The sequence below is a fragment of the Pseudorasbora parva genome, chromosome 17, assembly GCF_024679245.1.
Source record: "Pseudorasbora parva isolate DD20220531a chromosome 17, ASM2467924v1, whole genome shotgun sequence".
Lineage (NCBI taxonomy): Eukaryota > Metazoa > Chordata > Actinopteri > Cypriniformes > Gobionidae > Pseudorasbora > Pseudorasbora parva.
In genome coordinates this window covers 43,767,947-43,788,163 of record NC_090188.1, presented here as the reverse complement: position 1 = coordinate 43,788,163, position 20,217 = coordinate 43,767,947, and the positions used below count along the sequence as shown (strand labels likewise).

Below are 20,217 nucleotides of genomic sequence, written 5' to 3'. Positions count from 1 at the left end.
CAGAGCAGGACTTACAAGCCTGCTTCGATTGCACTGATTGGACTGTTTTTGAAGCTGCTACCACCGATCTGGATGAGCTCACAGATACTGTAACATCATACATCAGTTTCTGTGAGGACACATGCATTCCTACCCAGTCATTCTTATCATTCACAAATGATAAACCATGGTTTACTGGGAAACTCAAACAGCTTCGTCATGCCAAAGAGGATGCTTACAGAAGTGGGGATAAGATCTTGTATAACCAAGCCAGGAACAGACTGACAAAGGAGATCAGAGTTGCTAAAACAAGCTACTCTGAAAAGCTGAAAAACCAGTTTTCAGCCAACGACCCTGCATCAGTCTGGAAAGGCCTGAGGAACATCGCCAACTACAAGTCACCATCCCCCCCGAGCTGTAGAGAATCCTCAACTGGCTGACGATCTGAATGCATTCTACTGCAGGTTTGAAAAGCCCAGTCTCACACCTCACACCCACCCTGATCTGCACTTCACACCCTCACCATCACCTCCTGCACCCCCTCTTCTCCCCCCTCCTGCCATCCAACCTGAGCTTAAGGTCTGTGTGGAGGGCGTGAGCCGAGTCTTCAAAAAACAGAAGACCAAGAAAGCTTCAGGCCCAGACGGCATCTCATCTGCTTGTTTGAAAGCCTGCGCTGACCAACTGGCCCGTCTTCACGCAGATCTTCAACAGATCATTGGAGCAGTGTAAAGTTCCCAGCTGCTTCAAACGCTCCACTATCATTCCCGTCCCCAAAAAAACCAAAATCACTGGACTAAATGACTACAGACCTGTTGCTCTCACGTCTGTTGTCATGAAGTCATTTGAAAGACTGGTATTGGCCCACCTAAAGGACATCACTGGACCCTTGCTGGATCCTCTTCAATTTGCCTACAGAGCAAACAGGTCTGTGGATGATGCAGTCAACATTGGACTGCATTATATCCTGCAACATCTCGACAGACCTGGGACCTATGCAAGGATCCTATTTGTGGACTTCAGTTCGGCCTTTAATACCATCATGCCTGATCTCCTCACAGCCAAACTGACCCAGCTCTCCATACCATCCTCAATCTGTCAATGGATCTCTAGCTTCCTGACAGACCGGCAGCAGCGAGTGAGACTGGGTAAACTCACATCCAGCACTCTTACAATCAGCACTAGTGCCCCCCAGGGGTGCGTTCTCTCCCCACTGCTCTTCTCCCTGTACACCAATGACTGCACTTCTAAAGACTCCTCTGTCAAGCTTCTGAAATTTGCAGATGACACCACTGTCATCGGCCTTATCCAGAACGGTGACGAGTCTGCTTACAGACTGGAGGTTGAACAGCTGGCTGTCTGGTGTAGTTATAACAACCTTGAGCTGAATGCGCTCAAAACGGTGGAGATGATAGTGGACTTCAGGAGGAACATCCCAGCACTCCCCCCACTCACCATCATGAACAGCACTGTTGACGCAGTGGAGTCATTCAGGTTCCTGGGAACTACCATCTCTCAGGACCTGAAGTGGGACAATCACATTGACTCCAATGTGAAAAAGGCTCAGCAGAGACTGTACTTCCTTCGTCAGCTGAGGAAGTTCAACCTGCCACAGGACCTGCTGATTCAGTTCTACTCAGCTGTCATTGAGTCGGTTATATGCACCTCCATCACTGTCTGGTTTGGTTCAGCTACCAAATCAGACATCAGGAGACTGCAACGTACCATCCGGACTGCAGAGAGGATTATTGGTGCCAAACTGCCAGCCCTCCAGGACCTGTACTCTTCCAGAGTGAGGAAGAGAGCGGGTAAAATCATCACAGACTCCACTCACCCCGGACACCTCTTGTTTGAACTGTTACCGTCAGGACGGCGACTCCGATCACTGGCCACTAGAACATCTAGGCATAGGAACAGTTTCTTCCCACAGGCCATTTCCCTCTTGAACAGTTAACCCCCCCCCCCCCAAGGCAAATGCCTGTAAGTGCAATTATTCCCACTTTTTAGTGCAATATCTCCTAAACTCAGGGGATTACTTATATTACTTATATTATTTATTATTTATATTTATTCTCTCCACCCAAATACTGTAAATGCTCATAATCTACGTCTTCTGACTAAACGTAACCGTGACCTTATACTGTTCATATTTTTCTTCATATTTTTATTCTTAGAATTTTTTATTACCGTGTTGTATTGTATTGTTTATGTGCACGAAGCTTCAGCACCAAAAAAAATTCCTTGTGTGTGAAAGCACACTTGGCAATAAAGCTCTTTCTGATTCTGATTCTGATTCTGATAGATGCACTATTATGATGATAGATGCACTTTTATAATGGATAGATGCACTATTATGATGATAGATGCACTTTTATAATGGATAGATGCACTATTATGATGATAGATGCACTTTTATAATGGACAGATGCACTATTATGATGATAGATGCACTATTATGATGAATGGATGCACTATTATGATGATAGATGCACTATTATGATGATAGATGCACTTTTATAATGGATAGATGCACTATTATGATGATAGATGCACTATTATGATGATAGATGCACTATTATGATGATAGATGCACTATTATGATGATAGATGCACTTTTATAATGGATAGATGCACTATTATGATGATAGATGCACTATTATGATGATAGATGCACTATTATGATGATAGATGCACTATTATGATGGATAGATGCACTTTAATAATGGATAGATGCACTATTATGATGGATAGATGCAATTTTATGATGGATAGATGCACTTTTATGATGGATGGATGCACTATTATGATGAATGGATGCACTTTTATAATGGATAGATGCACTTTTATGATGGATAGATGCACTTTTATGATGGATAGGTGCACTTTTATGATGGATGGATGCACTATTATGATGGATAGGTGCACTTTTATGATGGATAGATGCACTTTTATGATGGATAGATGCACTATTATGATGGATAGATGCACTATTATGATGGATAGATGCACTATTATGATGGATAGATGCACTTTTATGATGGATAGATGCACTATTATGATGGATATATGCACTTTTATGATGGATAGATGCACTTTTATGATGGATAGATGCACTTTTATGATGGATGGATGCACTATTATGATGAATGGATGCACTTTTATGATGGATGGATGCACTATTATGATGAATGGATGCACTTTTATGATGGATGGATGCACTATTATGATGAATGGATGCACTTTTATGATGGATGGATGCACTTTTATGATGGTCAGATGCACTTTTATGATGGATAGATGCACTTTTATGATGGATAGATGCACTATTATGATGGATAGATGCACTATTATGATGGATAGATGCACTATTATGATGGATAGATGCACTTTTATGATGGATGGATGCACTATTATGATGGTCAGATGCACTTTTATGATGGATAGATGCACTTTTATGATGGATAGATGCACTATTATGATGGATAGATGCACTATTATGATGGATAGATGCACTTTTATGATGGATGGATGCACTATTATGATGAATGGATGCACTTTTATGATGGATGGATGCACTATTATGATGAATGGATGCACTTTTATGATGGATGGATGCACTTTTATGATGGTCAGATGCACTTTTATGATGGATAGATGCACTTTTATGATGGATAGATGCACTATTATGATGGATAGATGCACTATTATGATGGATAGATGCACTATTATGATGGATAGATGCACTTTTATGATGGATAGATGCACTATTATGATGGATAGATGCACTATTATGATGGATAGATGCACTATTATGATGGATAGATGCACTTTTATGATGGATAGATGCACTTTTATGATGGACAGATGCACTTTTATGATGAATGGATGCACTTTTACGATGGATAGATGCACTTTTATGATGGATAGATGCACTATTATGATGGATAGATGCACTATTATGATGGATAGATGCACTATTATGATGGATAGATGCACTATTATGATGGATAGATGCACTATTATGATGGATAGATGCACTTTTATGATGGATAGATGCACTATTATGATGAATGGATGCACTTTTACGATGGATAGATGCACTTTTATGATGGATGGATGCACTTTTATGATGGTCAGATGCACTTTTATGATGGATAGATGCACTTTTATGATGGATAGATGCACTATTATGATGGATAGATGCACTATTATGATGGATAGATGCACTATTATGATGGATAGATGCACTTTTATGATGGATAGATGCACTATTATGATGGATAGATGCACTATTATGATGGATAGATGCACTATTATGATGGATAGATGCACTATTATGATGGATAGATGCACTATTATGATGAATGGATGCACTTTTATGATGGATAGATGCACTTTTATGATGGATAGATGCACTATTATGATGGATAGATGCACTATTATGATGGATAGATGCACTATTATGATGAATGGATGCACTTATGATGAATGGATGCACTTTTATGATGGATAGATGCACTTTTATGATGGATAGATGCTCTATTATGATGAATGGATGCACTTTTATGATGGACAGATACACTATTATGATGGATAGATGCACTTTTATGATGGATAGATGCACTATTATGATGGATAGATTCACTTTTATGATGGATAGATGCACTTTTATGATGGATAGATGCACTTATGATGGACGGATGCACTTTTATGATGGACAGATGCACTTTTATGATGAATGGATGCACTTTTATGATGGATAGATGCACTTATGATGGACGGATGCACTATTATGATGGATAGATGACCTATTATGATGGATAGTTGCACTTTAATGATGATAGATGCACTATTATGATGGATAGGTGCACTTTTATGATGGATAGATGCACTTTTATGATGGATAGATGCACTTATGATGGACGGATGCACTATTATGATGGATAGATGACCTATTATGATGGATAGTTGCACTTTAATGATGATAGATGCACTTTTATGATAGACAGATGCACTTTTATGATGAATGGATGCACTTTTATGATGGATAGATGCACTTTTATGATGGATAGATGCACTTTTATGATGATAGATGCACTATTATGATGAATGTATGCACTTTTATGATGGATAGGTGCACTTTTATGATGATAGATGCACTTTTATGATGGACAGATGCACTTTTATGATGAATGGATGCTCTTTTATGATGGATAGATGCACTTTTATGATGGATAGATGCACTTTTATGATGGATGGATGCACTTTTATGATGAATGGATGCACTTTTATTATGGATAGGTGCACTTTTATGATGATAGATGCACTTTTATGATGGATAGACGCACTTTTATGATGGATGGATGCACTTTTATGATGATAGATGCACTTTTATGATGGATAGACGCACTTTTATGATGGATGGATGCACTTTTATGATGATAGATGCACTTTTATGATGGATAGATGCACTTTTATAACGGATTGATATACTTTTTGGTCTTCAAATGTACTTATATTTACTCTTTTTATTTAAACCTTTCCATTTAACTCAGATTGTATTTGTCTGAAAGCAGAATGTCATATACACCTAGGAGGGCTTGATGGAGAGTATATCATGAGGTAATTCCATTTTTGGGGTGAACTATCCCTTTAAACCCATCTCTAGACAAAAAAGTCCTCACTGAAAGCAAAAACAGAGCCTGAAACAACAAAAATCCCACTGTGGCACTCACTGAGACATCATGGTCATGGCACACTCGATGGGCGTCATCAGTCTGCGGATCACATCCTCCGTCAGCAGCTCTGGACAATGAGCCACAAAACTGCGCATGGCTGTGAGGAACGAGAAATATGGTGTTTTTATGATATCCACATTGAGTGATAATGAAGGGATGATCAGAGCTGGACAGTAACTCAGCACATTTCCTTGAGTCCTGTACTGAAGTTCACTGTTTGAGTATCTGTGCTTTACTTGAGTATTATTTTTTCTGTAATCTTCTGACTTTAACTTCACTCCATCTGAAAGACAAATATCGTCCTCTTTACTCCACTACATTTCTATCAAGGTCCTTGAAGTGGAAAGTCGTTTCTGTCGCAGCTTTGAAAGTCAGTGATGATTTTTTTCTTCTTTAAAAGGTGTTTGGGTTTTTGCAGAAAGCCTTTCAGGAATCACTCTTGTAGAGTCTCGTGAAGTTCAATGATTTCACAGCATTTATTAAACACTGATTTATAGTTTAGAGCAAAATGGAAGAAGACGGATGTCCAAATGCTCATTTAGTGGAGTATTCACATAAACAAAGTTGATTCTGTCTTCAGTGAAGGTGAACAGTGTGAGAATATCAGATGTGTATCAGTGTATTGGATCCGTGCATTCGGCCTTAAAGTGACAGCAGCTTTGTAACTTTTCTACAAGTATTTAAATGAGTTTAAGTTAGTCGTCTGCTAGTGTGTCAGATGGAGCGTCACTGACTGGCTTAAACCATGATGGCATAATGTGCATTTATACAACTATAATACAATAATGCGTCAGCATAAATAAAGAAATGTACTTTTGATACAAGAACTTTTGAAAACAAATACTTCTTTACTTTTACATAAACATGCACTATGCAACTTTCCGTCCGCTGGAGGGCGCCTATTCAAAACAAAGTAGTAGTTTGATGACGCAAAGTGTGGGCACAGTATCTTGGGACATGTGGTCTTCACCTCACAGCCGGTGGAAAATAGGACTCAGGCAGAAACCATGTTCATGGATGCGGTTATTAACGTTACTGTAGTGTGAAGCAGGGCATAAAATAATGCGTTGACATAAAAAAGGAAATTTACGTTTGATACTTAAGTACTTTTGAAAACAAATACTTCAGTACTTTAACTTAAGTAAAAATCAGTTTTTACAACAATTACGGAGTAATATTTGAGCAGAAGTACTTTTACTTTAACTCAAGTAATGAAGTTGTGTACTTTGTCCACTTCTGGAGGCCAGTAAGACTTTTGTTCATCTTTTAAACACAAATAATAAAAATAATTGAAGATATTGTGTAATTCTTACCGCACAGAGCACCGGCGCGGCCCTCCAGCATCACCTGCCAGCTGAAGGAGTCTCCTCGGGCCTTCTCCGCCTCCAGCTCTTTCTGAGAGCGCGGAAACACATTACGCCACAGCAGGAGCATCTTAGGCAGATGATAACGCACTAGAGACGGCCCTGAGGAGACGAAACCACACCATCGCTAATATTACTACACCAGACATGCTGTTAGGCCAGAAACACTCTTCTTCTTTCAGGTCACACTACAAAAAATGCTCTTATTATTTAGTATTTTTGTCTTGTTTCCAGTCCAAATATCAAATAATCAACAAATTTGTAAATCAAGATTCATTTACTAGATAAGTAGAATGACATAAGATATTTTTTGCTTGTTTTCTGGGGAAAAATATCAAAATTAGTTTTTGCTTAAAACAGGCAAAATGATCTGCCAATGGGGTGAGAAAAATAATCTTATTACTGTTTGGGACGGAAACAAGAAACAAGATTTCAATCAGAAATAAGATTATTTTTTGCAGTGCAGCTACTAACCGTTGTTCTAACCGCACACGATGCAATAAGATTTAAGTGATGAACAGGCGGTTTCTATGACTATGAAATGCTTAAAAATTAATCCAGTGTGGGGGCGGAGTCTCTCTTCAGGCACACTGCACAACGTGAAGCCAAGCGGCTCTTCCCCTAGTTTCTGTTGAAGCCAATACTGAAGTGACTTAAAGCGGTACTTCAGCGCTGGGAAGACGAATCTGTATTTAAACTGGGTCAATAATGTAGTAGAAATGTGAAATTATTTTTGAATTTGGTGCTTTCTAGACAGAGTAAAGACGACAACAATTCCCAGAATGCTTCGCTGCCCTACGAGGCCACTCCCAAAGCCACCACTACTGGATTACTGTGACTGAATTGGAGAATATACTACAATTAAATACTGAACGTGTCTGTATAACGATCGAGTTGCCGCCCGAGTGTCAGAACTGAGCACTAACTGCAGGAGTCAGATTACATTCACCGTGATGAATGAGCTGATGAGCTTGTGATGAGAGCTGAGGTAATCTCGCTCATGGCATACATTCACAGCGCGTGTTCAGTCTGGCGCGTTTTCAGTTCATGCCTTTGGAAGCTTAACTTTTAATAGGAATTAATTTGAGAAGTTAAAACACTAACATTGCTCACCATAGCTCTGTTTACCTTAATCCCTGCAGCTGAGCTGTGAGTGTGATCTCCATCCCCATGTGCGGGTCGAAAAACATGTGGAAACGGCTCCCTCTGCTGGCTGTAGTCTATAGCCTCTGGCCAAACATTCCTCAGATGATGCAAATTGACGTTATTTGCATCATCTGAGGAATTTTTCCAGTAATAAAATGCATAAATCTCTTGTCTCAGGGGGATATGGGGGGGGCACAATCATTTGAATATACTCCAGGGTTTCTGCTGATACAAAGCCATATGCTAATCGCTGAAGTAACCCTTTAAACTGCAGTTCGTCGACTGGCCACTAGAGGCTCTCAGCAGAATCACATTGAGCTCATGTTAAAATGCCCAACTTTACAGCCGAATAACACATATTTACAGCCTGGTACAAATTATGGTTTTGATCTATACAGCTAATTTTGCCCTTCATGACGACTGTGAGGGGGTGAATTATTTTATAACTCATTCGTTTACATTATATAAAGTCTTAAAGTTCTGCATAATTAAGGCGTGGCCACTTTGAGTGAGAGGTGGATTGCCGTTTGTCTGCTGTCTGTTAGTCGTCACAATCTCCGCCCACATCACATAAACCCCGCCCACATCCTATAAGCTCCGCCCACATCCCGCCTCTTTGCCCGTTTTCTGTTATCCGGGTGATGACGCCCTGCCAGCTCGACCCTACTTTACGCCTCAGAAGCCTATGGGTGACGTCAAGGTTTACGTAGGCAAGAGTTCGGGCATTCGTGTGCCGCGTAAAGCTTCTAGCCAGAGTCTGGTAGAGCTGGTAAATGGACTGCATTTAACAGACCCTATGGCCATCCAAAGCGCTTTATATTTTTGCCTCACATTCACCCATTCATACCCCGACGGCGGTATCAGCCATGTAAGGCGCCATCCAGCTCGTCAGGAGCAGCTGGGGTTAGGTGTCTTGCTCAAGGACACCTCGACACTTGGTCAGGTGGAACCGGGGATTGAACCACCAACCTTTCGGTTTGTAGACAACCTACATGAACCACTGAGCCACTGCCGCCCCCCCCAGCTGGTGTAATGGCGGACTCACCTAAAGTCATGAGCGCTCCTAACAGCAGCCATCCGGCTTGAGTCCGCTGCAGAGACAGGCGGCTGTTCTGTGCTGCCGAGCGAAGCAGATCTTCAGCTATACTCACCACCATCTGAAACACAACACACACTCGCAGTCAGGCTCTGCTTCATACTGACTTCTGAAACAGGTGCTTTCCTTCAGGACTCTATGACAGCACTCTGTCTTCTAACACTGTACACTTAAAGGGTTAGTTCAGCCAGAAATGTAAATTGTGTGATTAATTCCTCCTGTGGTTGGCCAGCCGTCAGACCTCCGCTCATCTTCACACACAGATGAAGATATTAGTGTTGAAATCCGATGGCTCAGAAAGGCCTTCATTGACACCAATGTCATTTCCTCTCTCAAGACCCATAAAGGCACTAAAGACGTCGTTACAAAGCCCATCTCACTACAGCGGCTCTACAATCATTGATGAAGAGGCCAGAATAGAGTTAGTGCGGGAAAACACTAAATAACGACTTATATAGTGATGGCCGATTTCAGAACAAAGCTTCGAACCGTTATGAGTCAGTGAATCGATTCAGGATTCGGATCGCCAAAGTCACGTGATTTCAGCAGTTTGACACGTGATCCGAATCATGAATCGATTCACTGACTCATAACCGCTCAAAGCTTTAAAATCGGCGTTTGATTTGAAATGTGTCAATGAAGGCCTTTCTGAGCCATCGGATTTCAACACTAATATCTTCATCTGTGTGTGAAGATGAGCGGAGGTCTGACGGCTGGCCAACCACAGGAGGAATTAATCACACAATTTACATTTTTGGGTCTTTAAGGAACATTATTGGCTCTGATGTGTATTACCTTTTACTGCGTGGTGTATTATAGTTATTTCATATTCATAAAGGCCAATTCACACCAACACACACAACAACCAGATTACAGTACGAGGCAGCACTGCAAAAATGCTCTTCTTACTCAGTCATTTAGTCTTGTTTCTAGTGTAAATATCTAACAATTCTTAAATCAAGATGCATTTACTAGATCAGTAAAATGACATAAGATATTTTTCCTCGTTTTCTTAAAAATAAAATCTAAATGAAGTGAGTTTTTGCTTAAAGCAGGCAAAATGATCTGCCAATGGGGTGAGAAAAATAATCTTATTTCTTGTCTTCGTCCAAATCAGAAATAAGATTATTTTTCTCGCCCCATTGGCAGATCAGTTTGCCTGCTTTAAGCAAAAGCCAATTTAGATTTTTTCCCCCCAGAAAACAAGTAAAAATATAATTTTACTTATCTAATTATTGCATCCTGATTTAAGAATTTTTAGAGATTTAGACTGTTACCATCGCACACCTGTAGATAATAGATAGGTGCGTAGGACGAGGATAATCAGATCCAAAAATCTTAACAAACAAACAAAAGGAACATTGCTAATAAAAGGTTATTGATTTTTGCAAGTATTGATAGTGTGCGGGATTTCCTTTAGATATTTAAACTGGAAACAAGACAAAAATACTAAATTGAAGAGTATTTTTTGCGTTGTGTGGCGCTCAGACCTTGCCCTTGGAGTGTGGGATGCCCAGAGGACACTGATAGACTCCGCCCAGCAGAGCCGCCATGGCGAAGCTGTATCCGCTGACGGCCTCGGGAGAGTTCTTCAGGTTATTGATGCATTCGGCACATCGGTCCAGAAGAGGCGTGAGCTGGTGCGGCAGAGCTACGGCCACACAGCGCAGACACCAGGCCGCCGCCAGACGAGCCGCCATACTGGGGTGCAGAAGCACAGACGTCACTGTCTCCAGAAAACCTGCCAACACAACCACAGGCGTCCAGAGAGAGGAAAATATATTTACCAATATATTACAATAATCAAGGGGCAACCAAGTATACGAGCAAAAAAGAAACAAGAACGGCTCATGGATTCTCAGGCAATGACTATAACACATGATACTTTTAAGGGCACTAGAAAACTGCTATTAAAATTAAATCATTCTAAAGAAGTGTTTTTTACTCATACGAGGCTGTTCTCATAACTTGCTACCCTGATTCAAAAATTTAGTTTGAATCATTAAGAAAAATGATCATGTAATGTACCTGATAATCCAAACTAATCGATATCAAATCGATTTGAATCAAAGTCAGAAATAAATCGAATTGCAAGCTTGTGAATTAAAATAGATTCGTGAAATTTATGTCAACTGAGTTGTGGGGGATATTTAGCTTGAGCATCAATGGTAACAAATATACAACGGTTTGTCCGGTTTTGTACCGACTGCTACTGGTGTGGTAATGTGCGTTTCTCTTACCGATGGATGGCTCCTGGATTAGCGGTGATGCCGTAGCGCTCAGACTCTGGACCAAACTGCCCAGCTCTTTAAGCGCACACACCATCACATGCTGACTGGCCGACACATCTGCGGCTCCGGCTCGGCTCTCACTGCTCGTTTCATTCACTACAGCCTCTGTGTGAGAGAGAACATGCACTGATGAAACGAAGCGGCAAAAAATTGACCAATCAGAAATTTGGTCAAGCCAAAACGTATCGACTAACAATCGACTAATCGACTGAGAGATTACAGCCCTAGTTACTTTTTATAAAAGTAATGTTACAAAAATTGTGTTGCTGTCTAAAAAAGTAACTAATTGCATTACTTTTCATAAAAAGTAACTAAGTAATGTTACAAGATTGCGTTGCCTAAAAAAGTAACTAATTGCATTATTTAGTTACTTTTAATTGAAAGTAATGTTACAAGATTGCATTACTGCCTAAAAAAGTAACTAATTGCAGTACTTAGCTATTTTTACGGAAAGTAGTTACAAGATTGTGTTGCTGCCTAAAAAAGTAACTAATTACAATACCTAGTTACTTTTTACGGAAAGTAATATTACAAGATTGCATTGCTGCCTAAAAAAGTAACTAATTGCATTACTTTTCATAAAAAGTAACTAAGTAATGTTACAAGATTGCGTTGCCTAAAAAAAGTAACTAATTGCATTATTTAGTTACTTTTAATTGAAAGTAATGTTACAAGATTGCATTACTGCCTAAAAAAGTAACTAATTGCAGTACTTAGCTATTTTTACGGAAAGTAGTTACAAGATTGTGTTGCTGCCTAAAAAAGTAACTAATTACAATACCTAGTTACTTTTTACGGAAAGTAATGTTACAAGATTGCGTTGGCTAAAAAAGTAACTAATTGCATTACTTTTCATAAAAAGTAACTAAGTAATGTTACAAGATTGCGTTGGCTAAAAAAGTAACTAATTGCATTACTTTTCATAAAAAGTAACTAAGTAATGTTACAAGATTGCGTTGCCTAAAAAAGTAACTACTTTTATAAAAAGTAACTAAGTAATGCAAGTTAGTTACTTTTTTAGGCAGCAACGCAATCTTGTAACATTACTTTTATAAAAAGTAACTAAGTAATGCAATTAATGTTACAAGATTGCGTTACTGCCTAAAAAAGTAACTAATTGCATTACTTAGTTACTTTTTACGGAAAGTAGTTACAAGATTGCGTTGCTGCCTAAAAAAGTGGATAAACCCAATTTTCAAGACATGTATCCACTGATATAAATTAGGCTTTTAATCTGTCACAGTGTGAGCTCCGTCTTACCCACAGCCCTCATCTGTTTGCTGATGGCCAGGCAGATTTCCTTCGCAGCGGCTATTTGAGCTTTCTCGCCCAGCAGACCGCCCAGCGTCGCCCGCAAGGCGAAGGACAGGCATCGGCGTGAATAAACGGCCTCCACGTGAGTCTGCGTGGCGCGCGGATGAGCCACCAGCTCCAGCAAATGAGACAGAAACACTGCAAAGTTACGCTCCAGCCACTGGCCGCCCAGAGTGGTGACGAACACAACATACGCCTGGAGACACACAATTGAACAAATAATCAGACCTGTAATGCAGTGAACAAAACCTTCTGTTATTTTATAACAAACAGTATGATCATGGCTGGGATAAACCCATAATAGGAGTTGTGATTAATAATAATAATAATTTGTTACATTCATATAGCGCTTTTACATAGAAGGGGGAATCTCCTCAACCACCACCAATGTGCAGCACCACCTGAATGATGCGACGGCAGCCATATTGCGCCAGAACGCTGACCACACACCAGCTGATTGGTGGAGAGGAGACCGGGTGATGAAGCCAATCAGGAGAGGGGGATTATTAGGAGGCCATGATGAACAGAGGCCAGTGGGCAAATTTGGCCAGGATGCCGGGGTTACACCCCTACTCTTTATCGAAGGACATCCTGGGATTTTTAACGACCACAGAGAGTCGGGACCTCGGTTTAACGTCTCATCCGAAGGACGGAATTTTGGATACACAACTCTATAATACATTTGAAGCACTTCACACAAGTCTGTGGAGTAGGGTTGGGTACCGAAACCCAGTGCCAATATAGGCACATATTATATCCATTTTATATACCTATCTAACCTGTATGTATCGGTCCGGACCGAATAAAAACTCAGATTTCGGTTCCTCATTTCGGTGCCGCCCACTTAAGTTCAAACCAAGCGGCAACCTCCCGCGATCTCTCTTGAAGCCAATACGGAAGTAATGTAAACTGCAATTCCTCAACTGGCCACTAGGGACAGGCTCCAGAAGGGAGCAGAATCTCATTGAGCCCCATGTTAAAATTCTCAACTTTAAAGCAGAAAAAAACATGTTTACAGCCTGGTACAAATTGTAGTTTTGGCTTATAAGGCTAATTTTGATCTTCATGACAACTCTGAGGGGGGTGAATTTTTTTATAACTCATTCGTTTACGTTATATAAAGCCTTAAGGTTCTGCATAATTAAGGGCGTGGTTACAAGTGGATAGCCATTTATCTGCTGTCTATAGTTATTGCGTCACCTCAGCTCCGCGCACATCCCGCCTTTTTGCCCATTTTCTGTTATCCGGGAGTGACACGCGTTGACTCGCTCACAAGATGGCAACGCCCAGCTCGTCCATACTTTAAGCTTCAGAACGGCTTATCGGAATCCTATGGGTGACGTCACGGACACTACGTCCATATTTTTTTACAGTCTATGGTTCAAACGCACTTTGACTGCCGCTGAGTCAGAGAAAGACGAGCTCACCGTTTCACAATTATTCCATGTGTTTAACCACATCATGTTTATTTTAGCATTTAAATGCACATTAGCACTAGCAAAAACACACACTGATGTCCACGGAAGCAGCAATAACAATCCTTTCAGACAGTTATAATTTGACTATGTGTCTTATTCATATCAGACACACATTATATAGTTAACTCTATAGTTTACTCTATTCTTCTCTCACTTCACTGCTCAGTTACTTTCATGTATTTCGTGAGACGAAGATGAATTTACGTGATGGAAATCCGACAGATCTGATTCTCTGAGGCGCAAACTAACATGGCGGCGCCCATCGCGCATTACAGATCAACTAACATGATCATTATGACAAAACACATTTACTTACACTTATTTGAAAATCAGAATGCCTGATAGTTAATGATATAGTTAACGTTATATTTGAATAAAAAATAAATAAATAACATCTGTGATACAGCGCCATTGTGGCTGCTGTGAGTCATGTGAGAAGCGCGATGCCTCGCCAAGGAAACAATAAGGCGATACGTCCTAAAATATTTAGCCAGAGAATATGGTCAGCAAAATAAAGCTGAACCTTGAAGATGGTATTTTTTTAAAACAAAAAGCCATTATTTAATGTTATCCAGTACATTTGACATTTTTAAAGAATTTAAAAATTTGGCACCGGTATCGTAAAAAAAAAAAAAATTGATACCCACCCCTAATCTGGAGCCATAGATGTCTCCAATCTCACCTGAGTGACGCCGACTCGCACCTCTCGGCTAACCGAGGCTCCTTTCAGCATCTCGCCTCCGCTCTTCAGGAAGCCCGAACCTCCGCGCAGGAAGCCCGTGGACATCAGCTCCAGAACCTCCTCTAGAGTCGCACGCTTCACGTTCTGACGCATCACTGACACACACACACACACACAACCAGGTTATCACTGTTCACTCAAACTAAAGCCACACACACACACACACACACACAAAATGTGTCCTGTTTCCTGTCTGAACTGTTTCTAGGTCTGTAGCTTTTTTGGTTCCCCTCTTTGCATACAACATTTACATATACACTATTTTGCCACAAGTATTGGGATCACTGAGTTCAGGGTTTCAATCACTTCATGGCCACAGCAACTCAGCCACGAAGTGATAGACCACGTAAAATCACAGAGTGGGGGTCAGCGCATGCTGAGGGTCACGGTGTGCAGAAGTCTCCAACTTTCTGCAGAGTCAACAGCTCCAGACCTCCAGACTTCTGTGGCCTTCAGATGAGCTCAAGAACAGCGGAGAGAGCTTCATGGAATGGGTTTCCATGGCCGAGCAGCTCATCCAAGCCTTACATCACCAAGAGCAATGCAAAGCGTGGGATGCAGTGGAGTAAAGCAGCCGCCACTGGACTCTAGAGCAGTGAGACGTGTTCTCTGAGCGACCAATAACTAGTGATATATAACGAATTCCCGATATTTTTCCCGATATTTAAGCATTTTCCCATAATCTGATATCCTTTTAAAACTGTAGTTTAAAATGAATGCTTATATTTATGCTCTAGTTATGGGGAGTTGATAGACTCGACTCTCATTTATGTTCTCCATTTAAAAACATTATACTTTATAAATGTATTTTGCCTGTTGTTAATATGGCTGTTTTTATAAATAAAAAAGGTAAAACAGCATTAATGTTAAAAAGACTTTGCACTGTTTTAAAAAAAAACGAATTCTGACTATTTATTGATGTAAATGTCTTTTGTTCTGTATGTAAGGAAGTGAAACTGCAAAAATTACAGTGTTTAAAAAGCTCAGTTCAGTGCTGTTGCTGTAATCAAAAAAAACTCAATATCGGTTCTATATATCGGTTATCGGCACATAAACATGCAAATAATCGGTATCAGTATTGGTTATAAAAAAATCAATATCGGTTGATTAGGACCCCTTAGTTCCAGTGAAAGGAACTCTTAATGCTTCACCAAGACGTTGTTGACAATTTCACGCTCCCGACTTTGTGGGATCAGTTTGTGGACGGCCCCTTCCTGGTCCCAACATGACTGCGCTCCAGTGCACAAAGCGTCCAGCGTCCATGAGTCCAGAGTCCTGAGCTCAACCCGATAGAACAGCTTTGGGATGAATTAGAGCGGAGACTGAGAGCCAGGCCTTCTCGTCCAACATCAGTGCCTGACCTCACAAATGAGCTTCTAGAAGAATGGGCAAAAATCCCCATAAACACACTCCTAAACCTTGAGGAAAGCCTTCCCAGAAGAGCTGGAGCTGTTAGAGAGGGTGGGCCGACTCCAGATTAAACCCCACGGGTTAACAGTAAAACTTTGGCAATATAGTGTATGTCAGCATAGATGCACATGGCTGTTGCGGCTCACCTGTGGCCTGTTTGGGCATCAGCGCGGTGGCCATGGCGGTTCCCAGGAGTGTGGATACAGCGACTCGCACCCCATATGTCGAGCCCTCGAGGGCTTTGAAGCACAGCGTGGCCACATTCTCCAGTTCAGTGGTCCAGATGAACACCGCCTCGTTCTGCAGCTCTAGCAAACACTGACCAATCACATCATCATCACATGATCATTAATCACGCCCAATCACATTCAGCTCTAATAAACATCACAAGATCTGTGGATATTCATATGTTCAATGTGTCCTTGCTGAATTAAAGTACACTGCAAAAAATGCTCTTCTTATTTAGTAATTTTGTCTTGTTTCCAGTCTAAATATCTAACAATTCTTAAATCAAGATGCATTTACTAAAGTATAAGTAAAATTACATAAAATATTTGAGTTTTTGCTTAAAACAGGCAAAATGATCTGCCAATGGGGTGAGATAAAGAATCTTATTTCTGATTGAAATCTTGTTTCTTGTTTCCGTCCCAAACAGAAATATGAATTTTCTCCGCCCATTGGCAGATAATTTTGCCATTTTTAAAGCAAAAACATTTTGATATTTTTCCCCAGAAAACAAGAAAAAATATCTTACGTAATTTCACTTATCTAGTAAATGCATCTTGATTTAAGAATGGTTAGATATTTGGACTGGAAACAAAAAAAAACTAAATAAAGAGAGCATTTTTTGCAGCGTGTTCTTTTCTTTCACACCTTACTGACTTTACACTTCTTAACTGTAGTGTTTATTCAAGTACGATTAATATTATTAGAAAGACTGGCCCGTTCCGGTCACCTTTGCAACGGCGCAGCGGACGGCCATGGATCTGTCGGTGAGCATCGAGCGGGCGTTCTTATAGATGTCTCTGTGGCAGGAGGCCGCCGCGCCGCCGAGACCACTGAGCACTTTCTGCAGGCTGAGCAGGATCTCACTGCGCCCCTGAGACTGCAACACACACACACACACACATATATACAGAGCTTGAGATCTGCTGAATGTGTCTGAGAGAGCAGGTCCAGGTCAGAGCCGTACCTCTGCGCTCTTCAGAGCTTTCAGGAGGTTGTTGATGGTTTCAGGGAAAGAACTGCCCAGCATCCGGCCCATCCGCTCATAGAACGCCCCAACACACGCCACCGCAGCACTGCAATACACACACACGCACACACACACACACGTCTGAGGCTGCACAATTTATGCATGCTAAAAGGGGGATTCTGAAATCCACTGCACTGCGAAAAAATGCTTTTCTTACCTAGTATTTTTGTCTTGTTTCTAGTCCAAACATCTAAAAATTAAGATGCATATACAAGATAAACTAAAGTTATTGTCTTGTTTTGAGAAAAAATAACTCAAAATTAAGAGTTTTTGCTTAAAATAAGAGAAATAATCTGCCAATGAGGTAAGAAAAATAATCTTAATTCAAACAGAAAACAAGATTATTTTTCTCACCCCATTGGCAGATTATTAGACATTAATTTGTGCTTGTCTAGTAAATGTTTCTTAATGTAAGAATTTTAAGATGTTTGGACTAGAAACAAGACAACAATACTAAGTAAGAAAAGCATTTTTTTGCAGTGAGCCGCTTCAATATACCTGTATATATATATATACTAAATAAATTCATAATCAAAACCTTAATATTTATCTTCCTATATTATTATAATGATTCTTTCCAGTTATGATTTTGCTTAAGAGAACCCGATTGTTTGTTGTTTTCTAAAGTGTGTGTTTGGTCTCTGAGGAGTGACTGAGGTCCTAGAGGTGTGTGATGTGTCACTAAACACATGATAGCACAAGGCGTCCTGTGTGTGTGGATTTTGGAGATATCACACACCCCTAACGTGACAGGAGTGCAGAAACAGTGCTTAATCACTTAGCCTTGCTTCCAGATATGAAATATGGATTTGTCTTTTATTTCATGTCTTATATTTTCTTTTACTGAAACACTAAAGAGTCCAGATGAATATTGCCTGTACTATTGTGTGTCCCTCTCACTGAGAGAAAGCACATGTTATCAGTGTGTTTTGGGTCAGAACTGGAGCTTAATCAGCTCCAACCGTGGAGAGACTGTGTATCTGTGTATGTGCACACTAGTCTATGTTACAGATCAGTGTTGAGAATGGTGTACAATGGGCACCCTAAGAGATGGGTGAAATGGAAGGTCCTGGAAGGTCACTACGGGCCTAATTCCGGGTGAAAGCATCAACAAGTGACACATCTATGGAGATGTACATCAGATTAACTGACATGAGTGGAAATTTACCATGACTGCATTTTCTCTGAGCCAAACAGAATCATTCAACTTGACTTGGATAGATCTTGAAACCAGTCTAACTGTTGATAAACTGTGTGTACGAAGGAGAGGGAGCGCGGCCTACCAACTCCTTGTGAGACTTGAAGCTTCTGCTGATGTATGTCTACTTGTGCTGTAAACATTTAGTCAAATATACAAATGTCAGTTTTATATATTATATTTCCTGTGTCTGATTACTTTCCCCTCCAGTGGGCGTAGTTCTCAGTGTAATAAAGCATGTCGCGCTCTGTTTAAAGTGCCTGTATTCACTTTTATGTCCTTAAACGCTCGATTTTGGGTCAACAGCTTATAAAAACTTCTGGGTTTTTTGCTTGTTTTCTGTACACCTTGTCACAAATCAGCTTTTAGACATTGTTCATTTTAAATGTTTCTTTAATTAATTGCACTCCTGAGTCTTGGTCTTCATTGTTCACTACTGGTCTTAGGTCATAAGCTGTTAACCTTTAACAATGTACATTAACCTTCTGCAAGATTTTACAGTTTTACTTATTATTTCATATAAATTGGTACGAAACTTGGTGACTTTTCTGGACTTTGCAATGTGAACACACACAATCTGGACATGATTTGTAAACCAAACGGTCACCCTTGTGTGAGTGAGCGTGCATGTATGAGCGTGTGTGTGCGTGTGTGATTGAGAGTAAGCGGCACCTCCCCTTGTTCCTCTTAAAGCTAATACTAAAGTGGCTTAAAATGCCCAACTTTCAGCAGCATAAAAAATGTGTATAGCCTGGGACTAATTGTGGTTTGGTCTATACGGCTAATGCTGCCCTTCATGACGACTGTGAGGGGGTGATTTTTTTTATAACTCATTCGTTTACATTATATAAAGCCTTAAAGTTCTGCATAATTAAGGACGTGGGCACTTTTAGTGGCAGGTGGATTGCCGTTTGTCTGCTGTCTGTTAGTCGTCACATAAGCTCCGCCCACATTGCCTAAGCTCCTCCCATAGTGCCTAAGCTCCACCCACACCCCGCCTCTTTGCCCATTGTCTATTATCCGGGCTTGACGCTCGTCACTACTTTACGCTTCAGAAGCCTATGGGTGATGTCATGGACACTACAGCCATATTAGTTGACTCACAGTTTGGTGGGTAAATACGCGGCCGTGTCGTCTTTGCTCTTGATGATGTCGTTGCACTTGTCGAGTGTCTGGAAGACGGTGAAAGTGTCTCCGATGCTGTAG

General features: G+C 40.6%; 1 protein-coding gene across 1 annotated transcript in view; it reads right to left on the bottom strand.

Annotated features, from left to right (window-relative positions):
- The window catches only part of heatr5b (HEAT repeat containing 5B), a 65,084-nt gene that overhangs the window by 37,238 nt on the left and 7,629 nt on the right, over positions 1–20,217 (bottom strand). Inside the window, exons 2-12 of the mRNA XM_067422269.1 lie at positions 20,116–20,211; positions 17,751–17,859; positions 17,514–17,663; positions 16,705–16,876; positions 15,089–15,243; positions 12,875–13,124; positions 11,564–11,719; positions 10,814–11,064; positions 9,273–9,384; positions 7,031–7,183; positions 5,715–5,814 (exon numbers count right to left, since the gene is read on the bottom strand). Coding sequence (XP_067278370.1) covers positions 5,715–5,814; positions 7,031–7,183; positions 9,273–9,384; positions 10,814–11,064; positions 11,564–11,719; positions 12,875–13,124; positions 15,089–15,243; positions 16,705–16,876; positions 17,514–17,663; positions 17,751–17,859; positions 20,116–20,211 — 1,704 coding nt within the window. The remainder of the gene's footprint in view (positions 1–5,714; positions 5,815–7,030; positions 7,184–9,272; positions 9,385–10,813; positions 11,065–11,563; positions 11,720–12,874; positions 13,125–15,088; positions 15,244–16,704; positions 16,877–17,513; positions 17,664–17,750; positions 17,860–20,115; positions 20,212–20,217) is intronic.